The sequence below is a fragment of the Canis lupus genome, chromosome 1 (assembly GCF_011100685.1).
Source record: "Canis lupus familiaris isolate Mischka breed German Shepherd chromosome 1, alternate assembly UU_Cfam_GSD_1.0, whole genome shotgun sequence".
Classification (NCBI taxonomy): domain Eukaryota; kingdom Metazoa; phylum Chordata; class Mammalia; order Carnivora; family Canidae; genus Canis; species Canis lupus.
Genome location: NC_049222.1, coordinates 81,556,216 through 81,580,425, shown reverse-complemented (window position 1 = coordinate 81,580,425; position 24,210 = coordinate 81,556,216). Strand labels below are relative to the sequence as shown.

Here is a 24,210-nt window from a genome sequence, read left to right as displayed (position 1 = left end):
TGTTTTTTTTTTTTTTTGTTTTGTTTTTTTGGTTTGTTTTTTGCTTTTTGTTTTTTGTTTTGTTTTTGTTTTTTTTTGTTTTTGTTTTGTTTTGTTTTTTGCTGCACCAAATTTAAGATTGCCCTTTTAGGCAAGCAGTGGTCTCTAGCTGTTAAAACATTTCCTTAGTGGATCACAATAGCTTCTAAAACTGCCTTTCTAATAAAGGCCATCAGAGAGGTAATACTAAACTGTGCATTTGCCAAATAAGAATATGAATCGTATAAAAGCTCATATTCCAATCCTAGATCAAATGGCAAAAGTTCTACAAAGTTGGTTTCCATGTTTGTATAAAAGCTCCAACTGATTTTATGTATTTTGCTATGAAATTACCTTTGGGTCTTATCAGTATACCTCTACTCAGGAATGTGCAAATGATTTTATACAGCACGATGCTAGTACCGCTCTGTACGATAGTAAGATTTTTTTTTCTTTTCTAAATGGAAAAAAAAATATCCCTAGTCAGAAATAAACTGACAAATTTACATTCTCCTCTCTTAAAAAAAGTAAATAAAATAACATTATTCAAAATGTGAATTAGCTATAAGACATACAATTACATAGATACATATCAATACAGCACATTCAATCTGCCAAAAAAATTAATGATTACAAAGCCAGTATGGATGCTGCAATCTCAACAGAGACATATGTACAATGATTAGAGCATTCAGAATTGCACTATACCTACAGGCAGTCTGGTTCTTACTCAAATTACAGGTGTTTTCTGAGCAAAGTGAAAAAGTAACCTGTGTTGTTTGTGGCTGGGAAAGTAAAGGAGAACATTCTACTCCTTAGGAACTCTTGTACTCATCTAAGAAGTCATTCATTTTCTCTCTTCCTTTGTTGTTCCCAAAGAGTGATTGATATGGAAGTTTAGACTTGTGCCAAATAGTACAATACTTAAAATACGACCAGTGTCATGGCCTAATTCCTACCCCCTAGCAGGCTTAAAAAAATCTTGATTTATTTTCTTAAGTCAGATTTCAACTCAAGCTGCTTGACAGAAGCTCATCAATACATGTGCTGTATTTTTTTTTTTGCATTTGTTGAAAATTGCACATAGAGAACTCCAAATCTCTCTCCTAGTAGGTTCAGTTACATAAATTCATGTTCTATAGAACACTGAGAGGTTACTCTTGAGTTAAGTCCAAAAGTCTTCCTTAGGTTCCACTTTAACCAGTCACCAGTTTATAAAGATCCAAAGGTGGTAAATCAGCAATAACTTCAGATTTTGCAAATGGAGGTGTCAGAATACTCAAATAAGGTTTTTGGCAGACCCACTTGACCTTAAAGAACATAAAGAGAGCAAAACTGGCTTTAAATGAAGAGATAGAAGCAGATTTCATGTTCTATCACAAAGACACTTTTTTTTTACATTGCTGATTTGGACACTCAACATGGAACAGACGCCAAACAATGTGATCTCAGGGCAAAGAAAAGAATGGACCGTGCCAATCGAATTTACAGTTACCGACTGGTGTTTCAGGGTCATTCTCAGCCAATTATTTTAGGATTCACAGTCTTACTCTCTTCCATTTTTAAATACTGGCTTTTATCTTTTAAATTTTTACTACTTTTCTTTTATGAAAAGCCAGCTTTGGCAACACACACTGCCATAATAAATCATGGCCCAAACACTAAGGGAAAAAAGGAAGAAAAGTCTGAACCAAGAAGGGGGAAGCTAAGAACAACCTAAGGAAAAGGTTCTGGGTCTGGGTAGCAGCCATTGGAGTAATGTAGTGTCTGTTGGCATATATATATAGTTTTTGGCATCTGTAATTTAAAGAGAGGGTGGCAGGGGGAAGAAGGAAGGTTAGAAGAACCATGGCACATGGCATTTAAAAAAAACAACTGTGTGTCTCTGCTCTTGCCTTACTGACTTGTGCATATCTCTGATGACTAAGCTATGGCTGAAGGTAGAAATCCAAAAGAAATGACACTTAACCATAAGATGGGCATCCACGATCCCAGCACAAAGTGAGGCAAGACAATATATTTATATAAAACAACTCTCTATGTGTATCCAGAGCCATACACTGAAAACCACAGGATTAACACTTAGAATCCTTCAGCAAAACTACAAACTTTTAAATCAAGCCAATGCTGATGGCTTAAATCAAATGATGCTGTCCTGACTGTATCACTTGGGAGAAAAACTTGGCCAAGAATGGGACTAGGGCAAAGGCCGTTGTAACCCAGGAAAAATCAGGATGGGGGTACGGGTTAGGGAAAGGGCAATCAGCTTTGTTTTGCTCAATAGAAAAGAAAAAGAAGAGAAAGAAACAACTTTTATCTTGGTGAGTGCATGACTGGGGATTTAAAATACATGGAGTCACAAGGTTTTGCTAAAAAAAAAAAAAAAAAAAAAGAGAGAGAGAGAGAGAGAGGAAATGTGCTGGGACTGTACTTCAGCATCCTGTTTTTCCTCTGAATAGTTTAAATAAAATCATAATATTTACTACAAACTCTGTGGACACGTTCACAGAGTCTGGGACGGCAATAAATTAGTATTATGCAAATTGTTTTCCACAGAAATACAGTCCCTCTTGTACAGCTTCTATAGCCCACCAGGGAAGGGAAAGGCGGTGTCGAGGAGGCACAATTAGACCAGATTGTATTCCTTCAGGTTCAACTGGAGGATGGTGTCCTTGACGGCAGCAAAGACAAAGCGGATGTTCTCGGTGTCTGTGGCGCATGTGAAGTGGGAGTAGATAATTTTGTCACTGTCTGGGTTCAGGTCCACGAACATCTTCAGGATGAATTCTCGAGCTGCCTGGGCATCTCTCTGGGGTCCTGTTGGCCAAGGGAGGAGAGGGACGATTCGTCAGCTGATGTGTTAATGCCTTTGCCCAGTAAGTGTTGACTGGCTCAATAAAGATGCCGTGGACAGGACAGCTACACTGCGGATCTGATCCGTTATCACCACCATCCCCAACAGTATTGTGTGTAATTGTTTTTTTTTTTTTTGTCATGCTATCTGACCATCCATCTGTCTAGCTTCTAGATTGCTGCTGCTGCTGGGCACACCACATTTATGTAGGTAGTCTTCAATGCACTATATGTGGTGATGAGAAAGACTGGCTTATATTTTCTTAGATTCATTCAGGGTCTCTTCCATGCCAAACGATGTCCTAGATGCCTTGTATTAGGACTGTGAGATATTTACCAGGATATATTAAAAACTTAGTTAATAATTTTGCAATGAATTCTTACATAGGACACCAAAATTACAGGCAACACAAGAGAAAAAATAGGTAAACTGGACCTCATCAAAATAAAAAAACTTGTGCGTCAAAGTTGTGCATCACTATCAAGACAGTGAAGAGACAACTTACAGAATGGATGGCCAATCACATATCTGGTAAGAGGTTAATATTCAGAAAATAGAACTCCTACAGCTGGCCAATAAGCATGTGCAGAGAGGCTCAAGATCATTCATCTTCGATACAAATCCAAATCACAATGAGATACCACTTCACATCTACCAGAATGGGTGTCATCAAAAAAAGTATAAAAATCTGTGTGGGCAAGGATGTGGAAAAACTGGAACCCTTGTGCATTGTTGGTGGGACTGTACAACAGTGTAGCCGCACCATTGGGTAGTTCCCCCAAAAGCTCAACATAGTATTACCATATGACCTGGCAATTTTATTCCTAGGTATATATCCAAAGGAATTGAAAGCAGGGACTATAATAGTTATTTGGACAATGAATTTCACTGCGTAGTATTCACAATAACCAGTGTGGAAACGACCCATGTGGCCATCAACAGAGGAATGGATAAACAAGAGGTAGGAGACACACAATAGAGTTTTATTCAGCTCTAGAAAAGTTGCCACAACCTTCGTGAATCTTGAAAACATGATGCTAAGTAAAAGAAGCCGGACAAAAGAACAAATGTTGTATGACTGCACTTATATGAGGTACATAGGATAGGAACATTAATAGAGCCAAAGTAGATTAGAAGTTAGTTGCAGAAGTTAGTTAGAAGGGGAAATGAGGAGTGACTGCTTAATGGTTTGGGGTGATAAAAATTTTTGGGAATAGTGATGGCTGTACAGCACTGTGAATATAATTAATGTCACTGAACTGTATGCTTTAAAATGGTTAAAATGACAAATTTTGTTAGATTTTTAAATTATGGTAAAATATATATCAAAAAGCACTGAACTGTGTGCTTTGAATGGGTGAATTACATGGCATGTGAGTTATAGGACAGTAGAGCTGTATTAAAATATCTATTTTGTAGATCCTGATAAATGTATTAATGTGATCCTGAAATTAATGTTAATGAGTAACATCAAAACACTACACCTATCAACTACTGAGCATCTATATTAGTCTCTGAGGCCCTATATATGTAACATTTCCATCTTTTCCAGTGAATTCCATCCTAAGAAAGATGGCAGTCATGCTATAACCTTCTCCTACTCCACATCCTTCTGTCTGACAAGACCCTCTTGGGGTCCACAGCTTCCATTTTTTTCTATCAATATTCTCGTTATCTATTGGTTGGGATAAAGAAATCTATGAAAACTTGACTGAGGGCCTATCACTTCTAACAAAATGCTTCACGAATTTTAGATGGCCAAATTGAAGACTTTTCAAACCAGCCTTACTGCAAAGTGGGGATTACCTCTGTAAGCTTATATCTAACCCTGCCAGGAGGGAGGAAAGAGCCATGAAGACAAATGCATTATTCCCATTTGCAGAGTTAACAAAGGTAATGTTTACATTTTTGACTTTTGACCAGAATAGAAATTTTTGTCAGCAATCAAGAAGGCTGGCATTATAATGAAAGTGCCATACAAATACCATGAGTATAATGTCCTAACTTTCTCGGTGTTATCGATTTAACTAATTCAACAGCAGTAACAGAATATTTAAAACTAGGACTAAGAGATTGCTGGGGTTGGAGCATCTTCTCATTTTCATAAAGGAACCCCATCTTTCTGGCTTGTGATGGAAGTTCCCTTTGATTTTTGTATTTACCCTATTTGGGGAAAAAAGGGCTATTTTTACTTAAACCCTAAAGACTATCACAACTAGATCGGACCAAGTTCAGCGAAGAGCACTTGCAGTGTATTAGGTTTTTAAGCATAAATTATATGATTTGAATAAATACAAACTACAAATAAATCATTATGGCCATCTTAGCAGGCACAGAATTCCACAGTCTCTATGAACAATTCTGCAATTCACATCCATGTGGAAATGGTAATTTCTCTTCCTGCAGAGAAATACAGAAATGGCATTCATCATGATTAAGACCTTGTACGTGCAGAAATGTGGAAGTGTGAAATTCATAATACTAGAAACATGTTTGTTATAAAAACATCATTGCAGAGTCGGCCTAGAATTTTTTTAGTTGCAGCTCTTACAAGGGCTTTGTATGAAATGACAGCTGTGTTTGCTCTGTGAATAAGTGTCTTTTTTTCTTTCTCCACGGCTAAGTTCTCTGTTCTCTGTGCGTTATGTGCACATTGAGGGAGATTAACAGTAAAAAAAAACATGTTCACAGTTTAAGCCCTTGGCAATGCACACATGTTGGAAGGAAGAAATGCTCGTAGTGATGGGGAATCTGGGGAAATTCACTGGATGAAAGACATAGGTAAAGAGATCATGAGGACATGGCAAAGAAGGAAAAAAAAAGTACCCAAAATATGTATCACAGAAAAAGTCTTTTGTTGGTGCAAAAAAAAAAAAAAAAAATCAAACCCACGTGTGGTGTGCTGTGGGTACTGCATGGAGTAGCTTGAGCCTTGGCGACTTTGCTCCATGGGGCAGGCTGTGCTGTATTTATCCCCTGTCGTCTTGCATGCAAGCACATCATGAAAACCTGCTGGCCTAACAGGGGTGCTATGTACAGAGTGGGGCATCATTTCCCACTTGCTGGTTCTCACTGAACTCTGGGGAAAAATTAAGTCTCTTTCAGGAGAGAGAGGCAAATGTGTGCTTAGGTATAAGTCAGATGCTTTATGCCCATCTTATTCAAGTACCTCTTATGGTTAAAGACTAGCCCATTGCTGTTGGAGACCAAGTTAGTGGCACACCAAGTTCCTTACTTCTATAGTTTCCGCAAAACAGTGAGGGATACAGTCTGGCATTTATAACTGAGTGGCAGGTTGGTGGCCAATAAAAAGGGGGTAAAAATGAAAACACTGTTTCAGCTAAGAAAGCATTTTTCTTTTCCCTAAGATTTTCTATTTATTCATGAGAGACACAGAGAGAGGCAGAGACACAGAGGGAGAAGCAGGCTCCCTGCAGGGGAGAAGCAGGAGGTGAGTTAAGAGAGAGGCAGAGGAAGAAGCAGGCTTCCTGCAGGGAGCCCTATGCAGGACTCCATCCCAGGACCCCAGGATCATGCCCTGAATCAAAGGCAGACGCTCAACCACTGAGCCCCCCAGGTGTCCTGAAAGCATTTGGTCTTGAAGGAACAGGAAAGCACAAAGGAGAATGTACTTGGAGAATGGACAGGAGCGCACACTGCTGACAAACTACAGAGAGTTCTATTTCTAATGCCTGATAACATCCCCCGAACATTTCTATTGCAAGCTGCCCACCTTTAGGATCTTAGATATGTTTGAGAAGGGAAATTCAGTTCCCCTTCTGTGAGCTGGCCCTGCCCCAAATGCCCGTGGGATGAAAAGATGAGTCAAACCCCCTCCTTAAGGACTTCACAAAGCTTTGTGACTTCACAAAGCCATAAAGCCAGTTGAATATTGCTTTTTTTTTTTTTTTAAGTAATTGCCTTTCTGAGGGAGCTTGCTGAACTGATACCTGTTGCACATCCTACATTGATAATGTCATTTAAAGAGGAGTCTGTCATACACACCTGTTCCCTACGTCTTTACGATAGCTACACCTGGGCTTGTGCTCTTCTCCCTGCCAGGTATAGCGCTAAGTGACTTATATGCAATTCTATTTAATTCTTTTCTACTTAGCAAACTGAATGGTTGAATAGACTTGCCTAAGCTTACCATGGCAGTTAAGTGGCAGAGTTGGAACTTTGTGACATTCAAAGCTGTCCTCTGTCCTCTGACCTACTAATCATCTAGACCTGAGTTTGGCATGCTTTCTCTGTAAAGGACCCCAGAATGAGGTTGGTGACACAGGAAGACCATTAACTCACCTCCAGGCCACACTTACTGCTAGAGCAGATTCTCTTGAAGAAGTGAGGGCTGGCTGATAGACTACACAAAGAATGGTGAGAGAAATGAAGACAGGGTACTGAGGGGAACCCCAAGCCTTAATGCTACCCGTTGTGGCAGAGAGGAATAGTACTGAAGGACTGTACAGGAAAAATGCTGTGGGTTATAAAGGCAAATAGAATGTAAAGGGACCAGCCCTTGAACCTGCCAAAAGGTGGGGAGCTGCTGGAACGGTCTCCTGGTCAGAGGGGCTGGTGAGTGCCACAGTTGATGTATCCCTCTGCCTTGATGGGAGTAGGCTGTGGGTGCCCTAGCTGACCTGCTGCCTCAAGGAGCCATGGGACCCTAGCCCACACCAGCCCTGGCCCTCCCACCAAGGTTGGCTTAGCTCTATGCACCTTGGAACACCCCTGATTATTGCTCACTACAGCCTTAGCCATCACTCCAACAGGGCATGGGTGCTAAGCATGCAGGAACACTCTAGGCTCCTACCACCTTGCCTATGGCAGCCCTGCCAGGGCACCCTGGGGAGCCCTGTGGGAAGCACCTTAGGGTGCCCTGAGATTTGTACCTTGTCTTGGCTCTAGCTACCCTGCCATAGTGCCCCCTGGGACACTCCGGATTACACCTACTTGAACTTCAATTGTTCTTCCAGGGCATCTTGAGTAGAGAGCCCTGGGACTGCTCCCTGTGCTTAGAGGCCCAGGACCCCTGGCTTGCACTTACTTCCTCTTGAGTTATCCTGCCTGGGGTATGCTGGCTTATGTCTACTTCAAATTTAACTGTCCTGCCAAGGCACCCTCTACATGGAAAGCCTTGGGATCCCCTAGCTTGTACTCACTTCAGATCTAACTATTCTGTCAAGGTGCTGCCTGTAAGAGCCCCAGGACTGCCCCCATCCATGCCCACTTCAGCTCCAACCATCCCACCAGGGCAACCCCAGCATGCAATGCTGTGGGATCCCCAGCCCATGCCAGCCACAGCTCTGGCAAAAAGTCATCATGCACAAACACATGGTCTACACAGTGGGCAACCATACATGAGACTATCCCATCAAGTTTAGGAGACATAGTTGTTCCATCTACTTCATAGAGACAAACACAGACAGTCAAGCCAAATGACATAGTGGAATATGCCCCAAACAAGAACAAGACAAACCTCACAAAAAAAACTAAAACTGAGCTAAGCAATATGCCTGATAGAGTTTAATGGTCATAAAGATGCCTACCAGCTTAGAAGAGTAGAGGAACTCAGCAAGAAATTCTTCAATAAGAGAGAAAATGTATTTAAAAAAATCAAAATTAATACAATAACTGGAATGAAAAAAATGTACACCGAAAAGCAAATTAATAAGGAAGACCAGATAAGGGTAGCCTGGGTAGTTCTATGGTTTAGCGCCGCCTTCAGCCCAGGGTGTGATCCTGGAGATCTGGGATCAAGTCCCACATCAGGCTCCCTGCATGGAGCCTGCTTCTCCCTCTGCCTGTGTCTTTGCCTCTCTCTCTCTCTCTCTCTCTCTCTCTCTCTCTCTCTCTCTCTGTTTCTCTCATGAATAAATAAATAAAATATTTTAAAAAAAGGAAGACCAGGTGATGGAAAAGCACACAAGCTCAGCAGTACAAAAAATGTTTTTAAAATGAGGATAGGTTAAGGGATGTCTTGGATGCCAGCAAGCAAATGTCTGTATTATGAGGCACCAGAAAAAGAGAAAGAGGAAGAAAATGTATTCAAAGAAATAATAGCTGAAAACTTCCCTTATCTAAGGGAGAAAAAACAGAACTTTAGGTTCAAAAAGCATAGAGTCTCAAACAAGATGGACCCAAGGAGGCCCACGGACACAATAATTAAACGTCAAGGGTTAAAAAGAGAATTTTAAAAGCAGCAAGAGAGAAGCAAAAATTTACATAAAAGGTAAATCACTTAAGTCTATCCACTGATTTTTCAGCAGGAATATGGTCATCCAGAAGAAAGAGGCATGATTGATAGATTCAAATGTTAAAAGGGGAAAAAAATCTGCAATCAAGAATACTTTACTTGGTGAGGTTAGCATTCAGACCTGAGGGAGAGATACTGAGTTTCCCAGACAAACAAATGATAAAGGACTTCATCACTACTAAAGGACCTTACAAGAAATGTTAAAGTGACTTCTTCAAGTGGAAAAGGCCATAATTAAAAAAAAAAAAGTATGAATAAAAAGACGTAAAATGGGATAACATATATATAAACTGGAGGAGTGAGTAAAAAAGATCTTTTGGAATGTGTTCAAACATTAGTGGCCATCAAAACTTGATACAGACCACGACATACTTAGGATGTTATGTTCAAACCTCGAACCTCGAACCTGGTGGCAACTGCAAGCCCAAGACCTGGAATACAGATACACAAAAACTAAAAAAGCCAGGCATAGCACTACAGAGAGTCAGCAATCACAAGACAGCAAACAAGGAGAAGAAGGGAACAAAAGAAAGAAAGAAACAGAGAATAAAAACAACCAAAAAAATTTTAATAAAATGGCAGTAAGAAAAAAAAAACGGCATTAAGTACATAGCTATCAACAATTATTTTACATGTAAATTGTCTAAATGTTCCATCAAAGGACACAGGATGGCAGAATAGAGAAAAAAGTAAGACGTCTCTAAATGCTGCCTACCAGAGACTCAGTCTGTGTGTGCCTTTAGGTCTGAAGTGAAAGTACAGATAAAAAATATTCCATACAAAAGAAAGTGGAAAAAAACAAAACAAAACGCTGGGCATCAATACTTATATCAGATGAAACAGACTTTAAAACAAAGACTGTAACAAGAGACGAAGGGATTACATAATGGTAAAGGGGTCAATCCATCAAGAAGGTAAACCAATTGTAATTATGTACCCAACACCGGAGCCCCTAAATACAGAAAGCAAATATTAATGATATAAAAACAGAAAGTGATAGTAATACCAAGGGACTTTGAAACCCACTTACATCAATGGATAAATGATCCAGGCAAAAAATCAACAAAGAAACCACGTTTTTGACTGACACATTAGAGCAGATATATACAGAAATATATTTATGTATAGATACATATAGAAATTCTATCCAAAGCGACAAAATACACATTGTTTTCAAATGCACATGGGACATTCTCCAGGAGAAATCACATGCTAGGCCACAAAACAAGCCTCAATAAATTTAAGAAGACTGGGACCATATCACACATTTTTTTCTAACCACAATGGTATAAAGCTAGAAATCAGTAACAAGAAAGACACCAGAAAAAACAAACACACAGAGGCCAAACAACTTGGTAGTAAACAACCACCAGGTCAATAAAAAAAATCCAAGAGGAAACGAAAAAATACATGGAGACAAATGAAAATGAAAACAAAGGGCCAAATATTTGATATGCAGCAAAAGCAGTTCTATGAGGGAAATTTATAATGACAGACCTACCTCAAAAAATGAAAATCTCACACAACCTAACATTACACCTAAAAGAACTAGAAAAAGAACAAAGAAAACCCAAATTTAGTAGAAGGAAGGACCTGATAAATATCAGATCAGAAATAAATGAAAGAGACTAAAAAACAGAAAAGATCAATGAAACCAAGACCAGGTTCTTGGAAAAGATAAACAAAATTGATAAACCTTTAGTCAAATTCATTAAGAAAGAAAGAGAGTAACAACCAACCACAGAAATACAAAGGATTATAAAAAACTACTATAAAAAATTCTATGCTGACAAGTTGGACAATCTATAAGAAACAGATAAATTCCTTTTTTTAAAAAATTTTTTTCAATTTATTTATTTATGATAGTCACAGAGAGAGAGAGAGAGGCAGAGACACAGGCAGAGGGAGAAGCAGGCTCCATGCACCGGGAGCCCGATGTGGGATTCGATCCCAGGTCTCCAGGATCGCACCCTGGGCCAAAGGCAGGCGCCAAACCGCTGCGCCACCCAAGGGATCCCAGAAACAGATAAATTCCTAGAAACATACAATCTTCTAAAACTGAATCAGAAGAAACAAAATCTGAACAGATCAATTACTAGTAATCAATTCCTAGAAACATACAATCTTCTAAAACTGAACCAGAAGAAACAAAATCTGAACAGATCAATTACCAGTAAAAATGGAACTGGTAATCAACTTCAAACAAACTGGAAGTCTAGTGTCAATTGGCTTCACAGGTGAATTCTACCCAACTTTAAAAAAATATCTATTCTGAATCATTATATCAAACTATTATAAAAACAGGACAGGAAGGGAAACTTCCAGATGCATTCTACAAGGTCAGTTTTACCTTCTTACCAAACTGGACAAAAGTCACTACAAAAACAAGCAAACAAACAAAACTCTACAGGCCAGCATCTCTGATGAACTTAGATGCAAAAATCAAAAAACAGTAGCAAACCATATTCAACAATACATTAAAAGGATCATTCACCACGGTCACAAGGGGTCCAGTCCAGGGATCCAGAGGTGGTTCAATACTCACAAATCAAGCAATGTGATACATCCCATTAACAAAATGAAAGATAAAAACCATATGACTATCTCAAATGAGGCAGCAAAAGCATTTGACAAAATTCAACATCTGTTCATGATGAAAACCCTCAACAAAGTAGGCTTAGACTTATAACTGAACAAAATAAAGGCAACATATGAAAAACCCACAGCTAACATTCTCAATGGGGAAAAACTTTTCCCCTAAGATCAGGATGTTCATTCTCACTACTTTTAATCAATATAGTACTGTAAGTACTAGTGACAGCAATCAGACAAGAAGAAGGAATAAAGGGCATGCAAATTGATAAGAAAGAAGTTAAACTGTCAGTATTTGTACAATATATTTCTATACAAAGAAAACCCTAAAGACTCCAGTGAAAAATTACTAGAATAAGTAAAGTTGTAGGATACAAAATTAGTACACATAAATTGGTTCCATTTCTATATAGTTAATAATGAAGTAGCAGAAAGAGAAATGAAGAAAACAATCACATTTACAATTGCACCAAAAATAATAAAATACCTAGGAATAAACTTAACGAAGATCTATACTCTGAAAACTATGAAATACTGATAAAAAAAATTGAAGATGACACAAATAAATGGAATGATTTTCCATGCTCATGGATTGGAAAGTATTAAAATGTCCATACTACCCAAAGCAATTGACAGACTTCACAAAATCTCTATCAAAATACCAAGAGCATTTTTCATAGAAATAGTACAACCAATTTTAAGATTTTTTTAAAAGATTTTTATTTTATTTATTCATGAGACACACAGAGAGAGAGGCAGAGACACAGGCTCCATGCAGGGAGCCCGATGTGGGACTTGATCCCAGGTCTCCAGGAGCATGCCCTGGGCCGAAGGCAGGCGCTAAACTGCTGAGCCACCCAGGGATCCCCTTCTAAGATTTTTATGGAACCACAAAAGACCCTAAATAGCCAAAAAAAAAAAAAAAAAGTGAGAAATAAGAACACAGCTGGAAGTATCACAATGCCACAATGCCAGATTTCAAGATCTACTATAAAACTGCAGTAATCAGGGATGCCTGGGTGGCTCAGTGGGTGAGCATCTGCCTTTGGCTCAGGTCATAATCTTGGGGTCCTGGGATCGAGTCTCATAACAGGCTCCCTGCCTGGAGCCTGCTTCTCCCTCTGCCTAGGTCTCTGCCCCACCCCCCCGCCGCTGTCTCTCATGAATAAATAAAACATCTTAAAGAAAAAACCTGTAGTAATAAAAAAACTATTAAATTGGCACAAAAACAGACACATAGGTCAACAAGACAGAATAGAGAGCCCAGAGATAAATCTACACTTGCATGGTCAATTAATCTGTGACAAAGGAAGCAAGAATACCCAATGGGGAGAAGACAATCTCTTCAATACATGATGCTGAGAAAACTGGAGAGCTACCTGAAAAACAGTGAAACTGGACCGCTTTCTCGCACCACATACAAAAATAAACTCAAAATGGATTAAATACCTAAATTTGAGATTTAAAAACCATAAAACTCCTAGAAAAGAAAAAAAAAAACAGGCAGTAATCTCTTTGATATTGGCTTTACCAACATATTTCTAGTTAGGTCTCCTTTGAAGGGAAACCAAAGCAAAAATAACCTTATTAAAGCTATACTCAAATAAAAAGCTTGGGAACAGTGAAGGTAATCTTCAATAAAATAAAGCAAAACATATTTGATAAGGGTTTAATACCCAAAATATATAAAGAACTTCAACAACTCAATACTAAAAACACAGATAATCTGATTAAAAATAGACAGAAGACCTGAATAGACATTTTTCCAAAGAAGACATACAGGTGGCCAACAGGTACATAAAAAAGATGCTCAACATCACTAATCATCAGGGAAATGCAAATTAAAACCACACTGAGGTATCACCTGACACCTGTCAGAATGGGTAAAATAAAAAATATAAGAAACAACTGGTGTTGATAAGGATGTGGAAAAAAAGGAACCCTCCTGTGCCATCGGTGGGTCTAAATACTGGTGTAGCCACTGTGGAAACAATATGGAAATTCGTCAAAAAACTAAAAACAGGATTAGCATATGATTCAGTAATTCCACTACCCAGCAGTAAATAAACAAAAAAGTAAATAAATATACGTGTATATATATTATACATATATACAAAAGTATTTATTATATATAATACATATATAAATGTGAAAAGATATATGCACCCCTATGTTTACTACAGCATTATTTACAATAGCCAAGATACAGAAGCAACCCAAGTGTCTGTCAACAGATGAATGGATAAAGAAGCTGTGGTATATGTGTATAGATGTGTATGTACACACACAATACATACACACACGATGGAATATTACATAGGCATAAGGAGAGGTCATGCCACTGAGACAACATGAGAGTATAATGCTAAGTGAAATAATTCAGAGAAAGATAACCACCATAAAAAAAAAAAAAAAGGATAACCACCATATGATTTCACTCACACAGAATCTAAAGAACAAATAAATAAATAAACAGACCCATAAATACCAAAAACTGATGGCTGCCAGTTGGGTTGCGTAGATAGATGGGTGAAATGAGTGAAAGGGAGTGGGAGACAGAAGCTTCCAGTTGTGGAATGAATCAAGCCCAGGCACAGCATAGGGAATATAGTCACCAATGCTGTATGGTGACAGATGGAAGCTCCCCCTGCGGTGAGCACAGCCTAACACACGGACTTGTCATATCACTATGTTATACACCTGAAACTAATATAACCTTATGGATCAACTATATTTCAATTGAAAGAAAAAAGGGGCAAAGAGCATAAGTATTTTAGGTTTTGTGGGCCATTCGGTTGGTCACAACCACTCAACTGTGCTGTTAAAGCATAGAAACAGTCTGTGGATAAATGAATGGGTGTGACTGTTTCAATAAAACTTTATAAAAAGCGGTAGCAAGCCATAGTTTGCCACTCCTAATCTAGACTCCAGTATGTATGGGCAGGTGTGTGGGTCTCTTGCCAGAGAAGCTCTTTCGGAGAAGTGGCTGTGACTGGCTTGTTTCAGAGTGCCTTGGTGTGGATGCATTTTGTTACCTGTCAACAAGTATTTCTCAGAATGGTTGGGTGTCATGCCCAGTCGTTGAGGATTTCAGAGTCTAGTTGAGTAGGCAAGATGTGTTTATAAGTAGTAAGTAATGCAAAAACAAAGGAGTACTGATGCAGGTGTTATGGATTCTAAGTACTACAGGAAGAGTGTAGAGGTTGGTGCCATCCTGAAGGATGACAGGATCAGGTCATGCAGCGCCCTCCCCAAAATATTTCCTACCACTCACCATGTGTCAGGTATCATGCTAAAATATCATACATGTATCTTGGAGTCTACAAAACAATCGCATGAGCTTGGTCCTAAAGTCTTGAGAAATTGAATGACTTGATCATGGTTCTACAAAGTATCAAAACTGTGAAGGTGAACCTGGGTAGAGTGATTTCAGAGCCTGGGCTCTGGACACAAAGCTCTGTTCTTTTTCCACAGAGGCAAGAGCAGACAGTTAACAAAAGAAGGCATTATGATGGTCGATACACAATTGTTCAAAACTAGGGGACTGTTCCTCCTCTCACGCACTTAATTCAAAACACGTAAGTTGTTTTCTTTCGCTATCACTTTTCAGCATTGTTGGGGGAATTGAAACCTTTCAGGTTGTTAAAGAGCAGGGCAAACAATCATTTGTACTTCATCAATCACACAGGCAGCCTTTCCAGGCAGAGGCAGCAACAATGTGCTGCGTGCAATGTGTGAGCTCTTGTGTGGCTGGCTAGGCAGCCAAGCAGATCCCCTGCTACTGGGCTGGCTGAAGAGTGCTGACTTACCATCATATTCTGGGAAGTAGTCAACTAGGTGGGAATACATAATTTTCTCCTCTAGAAGATCTTTCTTGTTTAAGAATAGAATAACCGAAGAGTTCTGGAACCAGGGATATGTGATAATTGTTCTAAAGAGTGCTTTGCTTTCCTCCATTCGGTTCTGAAAAAAATCAGAAAAACAAGGCATGAATTACAGGATTACTCAATCTGTGACTTGTTTGTGTTGGAAGTACAACCCATCTCCTGTATGCATTCAAAATTTTGTAACCTCGGGCTGGATGGTAGTAGCTTTTATCAGGATTTACATGCAAAGGGTTCATGACACCCATCAGCTCTTTTATTAAGTTAACTCTCAGTCTGACAAGCAGGTGACCAGCTCTTCTTCCCACAGACACACTCACCACTAGGTCATTCCCACACCCAGGTCACAGACAAAGGCAGATTAGGGAGAGTCCTCCTTTTCCTGGGGACATAAAAGCCTTGGTGCATGGGGACACTTCTTCCTGGCTATACCGATGATTCTTTCTGGCCTCCACAGTTTAGTGCTATGTGTGATGACTAAGTTTCCAGCAGTGAAAACACCTGCCTGGGACTCAGCCCACCTCCAGCGCTCCTGGGGGCCTGGTGGTTGAAGCCGGAGCATCCTACTCCCATGGCATCCAGCCTGGATCAGGGCAGGGCTCTGAATCCAGGCACACATCACTTAGAACAACTACTCTCTGGTTTATGGTCATCAGTTTAGCCAAGCAGCCCAACTGGCCCCATTAACTCCAGGACTTTTGCTGGGAACTCTGGAAGACAGAACCTTGATTTCATGCAGAATGTGGATGAGGACTCACGTAGGCTCAGGAACTTCAGACAACCATCTTGAAGTAGAAAATAAACCAGGTCCTGCTCATTTGCTTTTAACTACCTGAACTTGGTTCTGCCTCTGGATTTTCAGCAACATTGGCCAATATGTATTCTTTAGTTTTGAAGCTAGTTTGAACTGTGTTTTTCTGTTTGTTGTATAAAATACTTGCAATGGATATACCTGGATACACCCCCCCGCCCCCCAAACTTCTCAAAGGAGATGAATGAATAAATGACATTTCAGGGATGGCCATGAAGACTAGGTGTTCAAGCTGTTCATGTTTTCCGCTCAGAGTCTGCCTTCCTCATGTAGAAGGTTCCCTAAGTTTCATAGTGCAGTGTTACAAAGGCCCAGCATACTCCTCCGGACAACCTTTTGACTGCAGTTCCAGGAAATCTCCAGGAAACTCAGCTCACCAAGGAAAATTTTCTGATCCTAATTTTGTCTTGTTCTTTCCTTCTATAAAGTGTGCCAATTCAAATCAGGTTGAAAAGACCCACTTTTCAAAAAGAGATCTTTACCAAGTTCTGTAAAGCAGATGATCGTCAATATGCCAATCTCTTCAACTTTTAAACTTCCTCCCTAGCACTGCTCAGACATTTAAATATGAAAGCACATGGAATATAAAAAATAGTGAAAGGGAATAAAGGGGAAAGGAGAAAAAATGAGTGGGAAATATCAGAAAGAGAGACAGAACATGAGAGACTCCTAACTGTGGGAAACGAACAAGGGGTGGTGGAAAGGGAGGTGGGCAGGGGGTGGGGGTGATGGGGGAACGGGCACTGAGGGGGGCACTTGATGGGATGAACACTGGGTGTTATGCTATATGTTGGCAAATTGAACTCCAATAAAAAAATAATACGAATGCACAGTGGGACAGATACAGAGTAAGGGGTAGTTCATGGTTCAAGGGACAATGTTTATTTCACTGTGTACATTTCTCTTTTATACAAATGATATGCATGGCTTTTAAAATATCTATCTATGTGCCTTTTACTGGTTATCATCACCAGTGGTAAAATTTTAATCCCCAGAAACAACAGTCATTAAGAAATCATGTCTTGGAGCCTATGGTTTTACAGGTTGAAAATTTCAGGGCTGAAGATCAGCAAAGGCCCAAATAAGAACTGAAAGAATTCTAAAAGAATCTAAAGAAGGTTAAACTCAATAGTGACATCTCTGATGGGAGAGTTAACTTTTTTCCCCCTTTACATAAAGAAATTCTAGAAAGGCATACTGTGGTCTTCAAAGAAGCCCTGTTTAAAAGGTGGGTATATACACACTGGCATCAACCAAGTGAGTCTCCATTAGAAAGTTATTAGAGTTAGCACTCTCCAGAAGAGATGTGATGGGATCCTTGGGGACAGGGTTCTCTTCGGGCTTTTACTGGCTTTATTCAAAGGTAAGAGTCTGGACCCTGGGAGGAGTCAGGAAAAGAAAGAATGGCGCTAAATTCATATAAAGGAGGCTCCTAAGGGATGCGTGGATGGTTCAGGTTGAGCGAATGCCCTTGGCTCAGGTTGTGATCCTGGGGCCCTGGGATTGAGTCCGGCATCAGGCTCCTCACAGGGAACCTGCCTCTCCCTCTGCCTGTGTCTCTGCCTCTTTCTCTCTCTCTCTGTCTCTCATGAATAAATAAGTAAAATTAAAAAAAAAAAAAAAAAGGAGGCTTGAAACTCAAAAGAGTTTCAAGACTGGACTGGGAAGAACCCCCAAGCTCCATGTGGAGTCTGCTGGGAAATGACCTCAAACCAGCCTGAAGGACAGTGGCCCGGAAGAGTGGACTGAGTTCAGCACCAAGTTCTGGGGATGACTCACCCAGCTGGTTGTCCCTCTGTGCCCACTGTGACTGTACTCAGAGCCACTCTGGAAGCAGGGCCGCTGCCCGCGCTGGTCCCACTGAAGCTTTGCCTGCACGTGCAGGTGGGAGCTGCTCTTTGCTCTCAACCATTTACCATAACGTGTGTATGGACTGGGACTAGAGCTTCTGATTGAGGGAAAAACTAGAAAGCAACCAGCTGACTGGCGGCATCATCAGTTATCACTGTACTTTCGACTAGGTCTACAAATGCAATCTAGGCAGGGGCCCTGGGAATCTGTATCTGCACTCAGCCCTCTGGGTGATTCCTGTGCAGGCTCCGCTTTGGGAAGCACAGGGCTGCAGAAGGGGTCCTCCAACTTGATGTGTGCTATGAGCAAGCAGGGTACCTCGTTAAAACACGGATCCTGATCCAGAGTCAGATGGGGCCTGCGATGTTGCATTCCGCATAAGCTCCCAGGTGGTGGGAGCCCACCTGGAGTTGGAAGATGCAGAAAGCTCATCCAGGCAGGACAACGAAAAATTCCCTTTTTTGCAATGAGAAGTGCAGATCCTGTGATGAAAATCTAACCATGCCACCTTCATTCTTTTTATTTTTCCCAATTAACATCCTGACTTTATGCTTTGAGGTTTTTTTTTTTTTTTTAATTTTATTTATTTATTCGTGAGCTACACAGAGAGAGAGGCAGAGACATTGGCAGAGGGAGAAGCAGGCTCCATGCAGGGAGTCCGATGTGGGACTCGATCCTAGGACCCTGGGATCATGACCTGAGTCAAAGGCAGACACTCAACCACTGAGCCGGCCAGGCATCTAGCGCTTTGGGTTATTTACTCCACAGAGAGAATTTCTTATCAGCCCCCCTCCCCCCACACCCACCCCGGGCCATGTAAGAATATTTATAAACTTGTATGCTACACATCAAAGCCCCTGGACTAAGTCTAAATGAACTAAATGAGATTTTCACGATGCTTCACAGGGTGGTAGAACCTGTAGAGCATGAGGGATAATCCACTTTGCTCGGGAAAATTGCTATCTATGAAGGAACAGCATGTCCTAGGAGATGTGGTGGCGCTTGCTTTTTAGGAACTTGCCAGGGCATGGGATTTCAAGGAGGAAAACAGAACAGCAATGTAGGAGACACAGGGACAACTGAAGAGGAGAAACAATGAGGCTTTGTTCCCCTCTCAGGAAAGGTTTAAAGGCAGTCCTGAGGGGTGGTGCTCATTACACCCACCTTCTCTTGGGGGTTTTAACCAGCTGAGTAAAAAAATGATCCTAGTAAAGGTTTTACTACTTCAGACATGGCTCCTTGTGAACAGGGTGGGCCTAGCCTAAAAAGACTCTGGTCCGAAAAAGACTCTTGTCACCCCCACCTACAACTTCTCCCAAACTGAAAGCAAGTGTCTTTCTCAATGCAGGGTGACCTGATGGAGGTGACAAAGCTGGAACGGAGGAAGCAAAGAGAGAAGGGGCTGCCTGGGCCCGCCTGGTCTCTGCTGCCCCCCAGGGATGGAAAGAGGACTGAGGCTCAGAGTGAGCTCATTGGCCAGTGGGTCTCCATGTAGTCACCCTGCCTGAAGTAAATGTGGCCAGAGAAGTGTCTTGGCCAGATCACACTTGATAGACACTGATTGTGCTTCTTCAAAATTCTTATGTTTGAAGCCCTACCCCTTGATGTGACAGTTTTAGGAAGTGGGGCTTTGGGGAGTTGATTAGGTCATGAGAATAGGACCCTGGAGAATGGGATCAGTGCCCTTAGAAAAGTAAAATCCTATCCCCCAATGTGATGACGTTGAGAGGTAGGGCCAACTGGAGGTGATGAGGATTAGTTCCCCCATTAGATGCCAGAGAGCTCCCTTAATATCTCCTGCCATGTGAGGACACAGAGAGAATACTGTCCTCTCTTAACCCGCAAGGAGCCCTTCACCAGACATTGAAACTGCTCATGCCTTGATCTCAGACTTCCCAGCCTCCAGAACTGTGAGCAAAGTTTTCTGTTTATAAAAGCCATCCGCCTGTGCTGATTGGTTACAGCCGCTGGAAAGGACTAAGACAATGCTGATCAGGTGAGTTATTCCTACCCCCAGGCTGGCACCGATCAAGGGGTAAAGCCCTCAACTGAAAAGCATTCACCCCGACCCCGGGCCCTGGGAGAAGGACAGGCTCCCTGCTCCTCACTTAGTAATCTGAGGCAGAGCGCCATGACCACTGAGTGTCCTCCCTGCAAGATCACCAAAAAAAAAAATCCCTGTTCAAGCCATCTAATCTTCCAACACTGCAAACTGATTCTTGAGATCTGCCATCTCCAGCCAACACTGCTGTTTCATGCAACCAACCCCCTGCCAACACGTGACTAACGCTGCCTCCAGGGAAGGGCCCTGAAAGGCATTCACCACTTAGCACGGCCTGACCCCGTTGCACATCTTCAGCCTGAACTCCTGCACAAATGTCCTTTTTGCCACAAAAACAGGCTCCATGTCACGGCTGTCACACAGGGTGGCTGTAAATTCCTGACCCGTGGCCAGTAGGAGCAGTCCCCGCTCCTAATCCTTCGAGGCCTAGATCAACAGGCCTTCCCAAGAAATCCTTCTCTGAGCCTCTCTTGGATTGACCCTGTCTGCCCCCTGCTCCCTGCCCCCCACACACTGTCCTACTGTTCCTCATTTGCCAATCTCCTGGATACACACAGAGTTTGCTGGAAGCTGGGAATGAAGGTGTGCTGGACAGCATCCTAGAGGATGGACGAGGACAGGAGTGTCCATGTGATGGCCCTGTGAAAGTGGTCGACAGAAGATGCCGGGGTCACATGAGAAGGAAAGGTTTGGTGGGAGAAGGCTTAAAAGCAAAGGTAGTTTTGGGATGCCTGGGTGGCTCAGTGGTTGAGTGTCTGCCTTCAGCTATGGGCATGATCCTGGGGTCCTGGGATTGAGTCCTGCATCGGGATTCCCACAGGGAGCTTGCTTCTCCTTCTGCCTGCGTCTGTCTTTTATGAACAAACAAATAAAATCTTGCCCAAAAAGCAAAGGTAGTTTTAAGTCGAATCTCGATGAAGGCGAGATGGAGGAAAGGTGAACAAAAGCAAAGCCAAGGAGGACCTGAATCCATAACTGTGTGAGAGGAGATTTGTGGGAACTCTTTATGGACTAGTTCATCAGGGCTTCTGATCCCTGTAATGTGGGCATTAAGAAAATTCTCCACGTTAATATGAAACATTTCTTCCTCATTTGCATCTTGGGGGGCAGCTGGAATGGGACAAACACACCATGTTCTGTGAAGGACACATGTGCTTGAGCCTCTGTTGTGGCCCTAATATAACCTGGTGTGCGTGCAGTCCTGCTCATTGTCAGCGCTGGCAGGCGCTAGGAGCCTACAGAAAACCCCACCAGACAGCTCAAGTGTGGCTTAACGAGATGCAATCATTTGCCTGGAGCTAGGAGGCCACTGCTTTCCTTCTGGCTCTTGGGCAAACCTCTCTCCCATTGAGGAATAGGCCAGATCCAGTGGACATGGCCCAAGAAACCAACTGGAAGCTGGCTTTCCTCAGGCTATGACCTGGCCCAAATCTCTGCATGAAATATTACCAATGGGCCTGAAGGGATACTATGCCCTGTCTGGAGCCTTTGGGGCCCTGCTGCCACAGAGAGCTGATGTTTGCTGAGAAGGCTGTGGTGCCTCACATCCCCCTGCAGAGCTGGTATTTTTTCCCTTTGGTGAAAGTTAGCATCAAACCAGAGATTGGAATGTCCAATTCTAGAACTTCTGCAGCTTCTCATTATTTTGCCAGTAAGTACCTGTTCCTCTCACAAAATTCACTTATTTTCTTTACCAAAAAATACAATTTAGACTAAGACCCTTAACTCTTGCCCATGATACAAGCCACCCACCTGCCTCCTTCTCCTTGTGGATATTTTTCCCTCTTGCTAATGGTTTAAGACACATTGATTTACATTCCCTGTAAGATTTAGAAGGCAGCCTTTATTATTTTTATTTTTTTTTTAGTCAGCCTTTAAAATATAAAACTATACACTTAAGACATAAACCTGCAGAATGCCATTGAGTTGCCAGTGAAGGCAGATAGTCACCCATCCATCAGTCATCCATCGTCCACCAGATAGACATCCATACTCAGATGTCTCCCCAGACACGGTGAACCCCGGAGAACCTGGGATGAAGCTTTCAAGGCCCAGAGAAGCCTTCTGGTATCAGAGATACAGATGATCTGAGTGACCTACAAACATACTAGTAAATGCCAGCAAGGGGTCAGGTGGCTGTGATTGTGTATTCACAATCCATGTGTCCAATTCTGTGACTCTGTAATCCCTGAGCTTTCAGCTTCAAGGCCAAAGTCATACATTTGACTTAAATGAGTGATGTACAGATATACAGAAGGAGATACATGACCATGTCTACAGAGCAATGCATATTTATCGTATTTTACGATTAAAAAAAAGATTTTATTTATTTATTCATTCATGAAAGACACAGAGAAAGAGGCAGAGACATAGGCAGAGGAAGAAGCAGGCTCCCTACCGGAGAGCCTGATGCAGGACTCAATAACAAGACTGTAGGATCACGACCTGAGCCGAAGGCAGACGCTCAATTACTGAGCCACCCAGGTACCCTGCTTTATGAAGTTTTTAAACCCAGGACTTCAGAGTTACAGGTTAAGACATCTGCTGGCCACATAATCACACTCCACTGTGATTCCAAGGAGCACCCAAGGCTTCCTTCTATCTACTGGCATGTGATGGAAAATGTGCATGCAAGCAAGGGACACTATGCAGGGGACCTTTTCATTGGCACCATTTCTGTTTCTGAAATTGATGTGGAAAGGAGATCCTCACAATGTACGGTTTTTATGCTTCAGGAATCCATATAGCACTACACCTTAAATACCACTCTTTGATTGCTCTGACAAGCTTCATGATTTCTTCTCAGATGTAACTCACTCAAGAGTATTCTTATAAATAAACTTTATTAAAGGCCATTATTTTAAACAAGCAAACTTGTTTTAATGTAATGATCCATGATATTGTAAAATTTGAATTAAAACGGTCATTTGTTATCAAACATCGAATCCTTTTTTTTTTTTTTTTAAGACATTGAATACTTTGAAAAATTCACATCTTTAACAGGGAACTAGGAAATGTTCTCTCGGGTATTTCATTTGATACATGTCAACTGGGTAAATAAACCAAACAACTCAAAAGACATAACTCCAAAGCCTTATGAAATAACATTTCCAAGTTGGTCTTCTGTATATTTCTTTCCACCCTCGATGATTTAGGAAAAAGCTTGGCGTGTCTGACTTTGTATCCCCAGCAGGATCTCATTGTTATGTGTCCAATCGGATGTCAGTACTACACTGAGAATTCAAAACACATTCTGTGTCAAGCTCCTGTTGGTGGGGGTTGGGGTGAGGGTGGGAGGAAAGGGCCAGCGCTATGGGCTGGGGACCTCAGCTTCCTTATACTTCCCAAAGCTTGGGAGCACAGAACGAGACAATGTGTGCAAAGCACTCAGCAGTGATCTCAGCACACAGTATCTTGCAATAATGGCCACTGTCAGAGATGGCAAAATTGCTGCATAGGAACCTCAATTCACAGGGCACCTGGGTGGCTCAATGGCTGAGCATCTGCCTTTGGCTCAGGTCATAATCCCGGGATCGAGTCCTGTTATCAGGCTCCTGCTTCTCCCTCTGCGTGTGTCCCTGCCTCTCTGTGTCTCTCATTAAAAAATAAATCTTTTTTTTTTTTTTTAAAGGAACCTTAATTCGCTTTCCTCAAATCCTTGACCAAACTCTGAATCCAGAGAAATCTTTCTATTCCCTGGATTTGCACAAAGTTACTCTATCCATGCTTTCAAATTCAGATATATTTGATTTATTTTTATTTTATTATTTTTTAATTTGATATATTTGATTTATAAGAAACTGGAAAATTGTTTGGGTTTCCATCAATTGCTCACTTAGAAAATGTTTCTTCCAACTGTCCATACGTTAAGGGGGAATATCC

At 41.4% G+C, this 24,210-nt stretch overlaps 1 protein-coding gene and 1 long non-coding RNA gene across 2 annotated transcripts in view; one reads left to right on the top strand and one right to left on the bottom strand.

Annotated features, from left to right (window-relative positions):
* Window positions 1-2,422: 2,422 nt before the first annotated feature.
* Window positions 2,423-24,210, bottom strand: part of GNAQ (G protein subunit alpha q) — a 194,594-nt gene continuing 172,806 nt past the window's right edge. Inside the window, exons 5-6 of the mRNA NM_001003249.1 lie at window positions 15,530-15,683; window positions 2,423-2,835 (exon numbers count right to left, since the gene is read on the bottom strand). Coding sequence (NP_001003249.1) covers window positions 2,645-2,835; window positions 15,530-15,683 — 345 coding nt within the window. The 3' untranslated portion in view covers window positions 2,423-2,644. The remainder of the gene's footprint in view (window positions 2,836-15,529; window positions 15,684-24,210) is intronic.
* On the top strand, window positions 6,802-23,266 carry LOC111096630. Its single transcript, XR_005354101.1, has 3 exons — window positions 6,802-6,934; window positions 15,195-15,298; window positions 19,615-23,266. It is a non-coding gene; the product is annotated as an uncharacterized LOC111096630 (long non-coding RNA).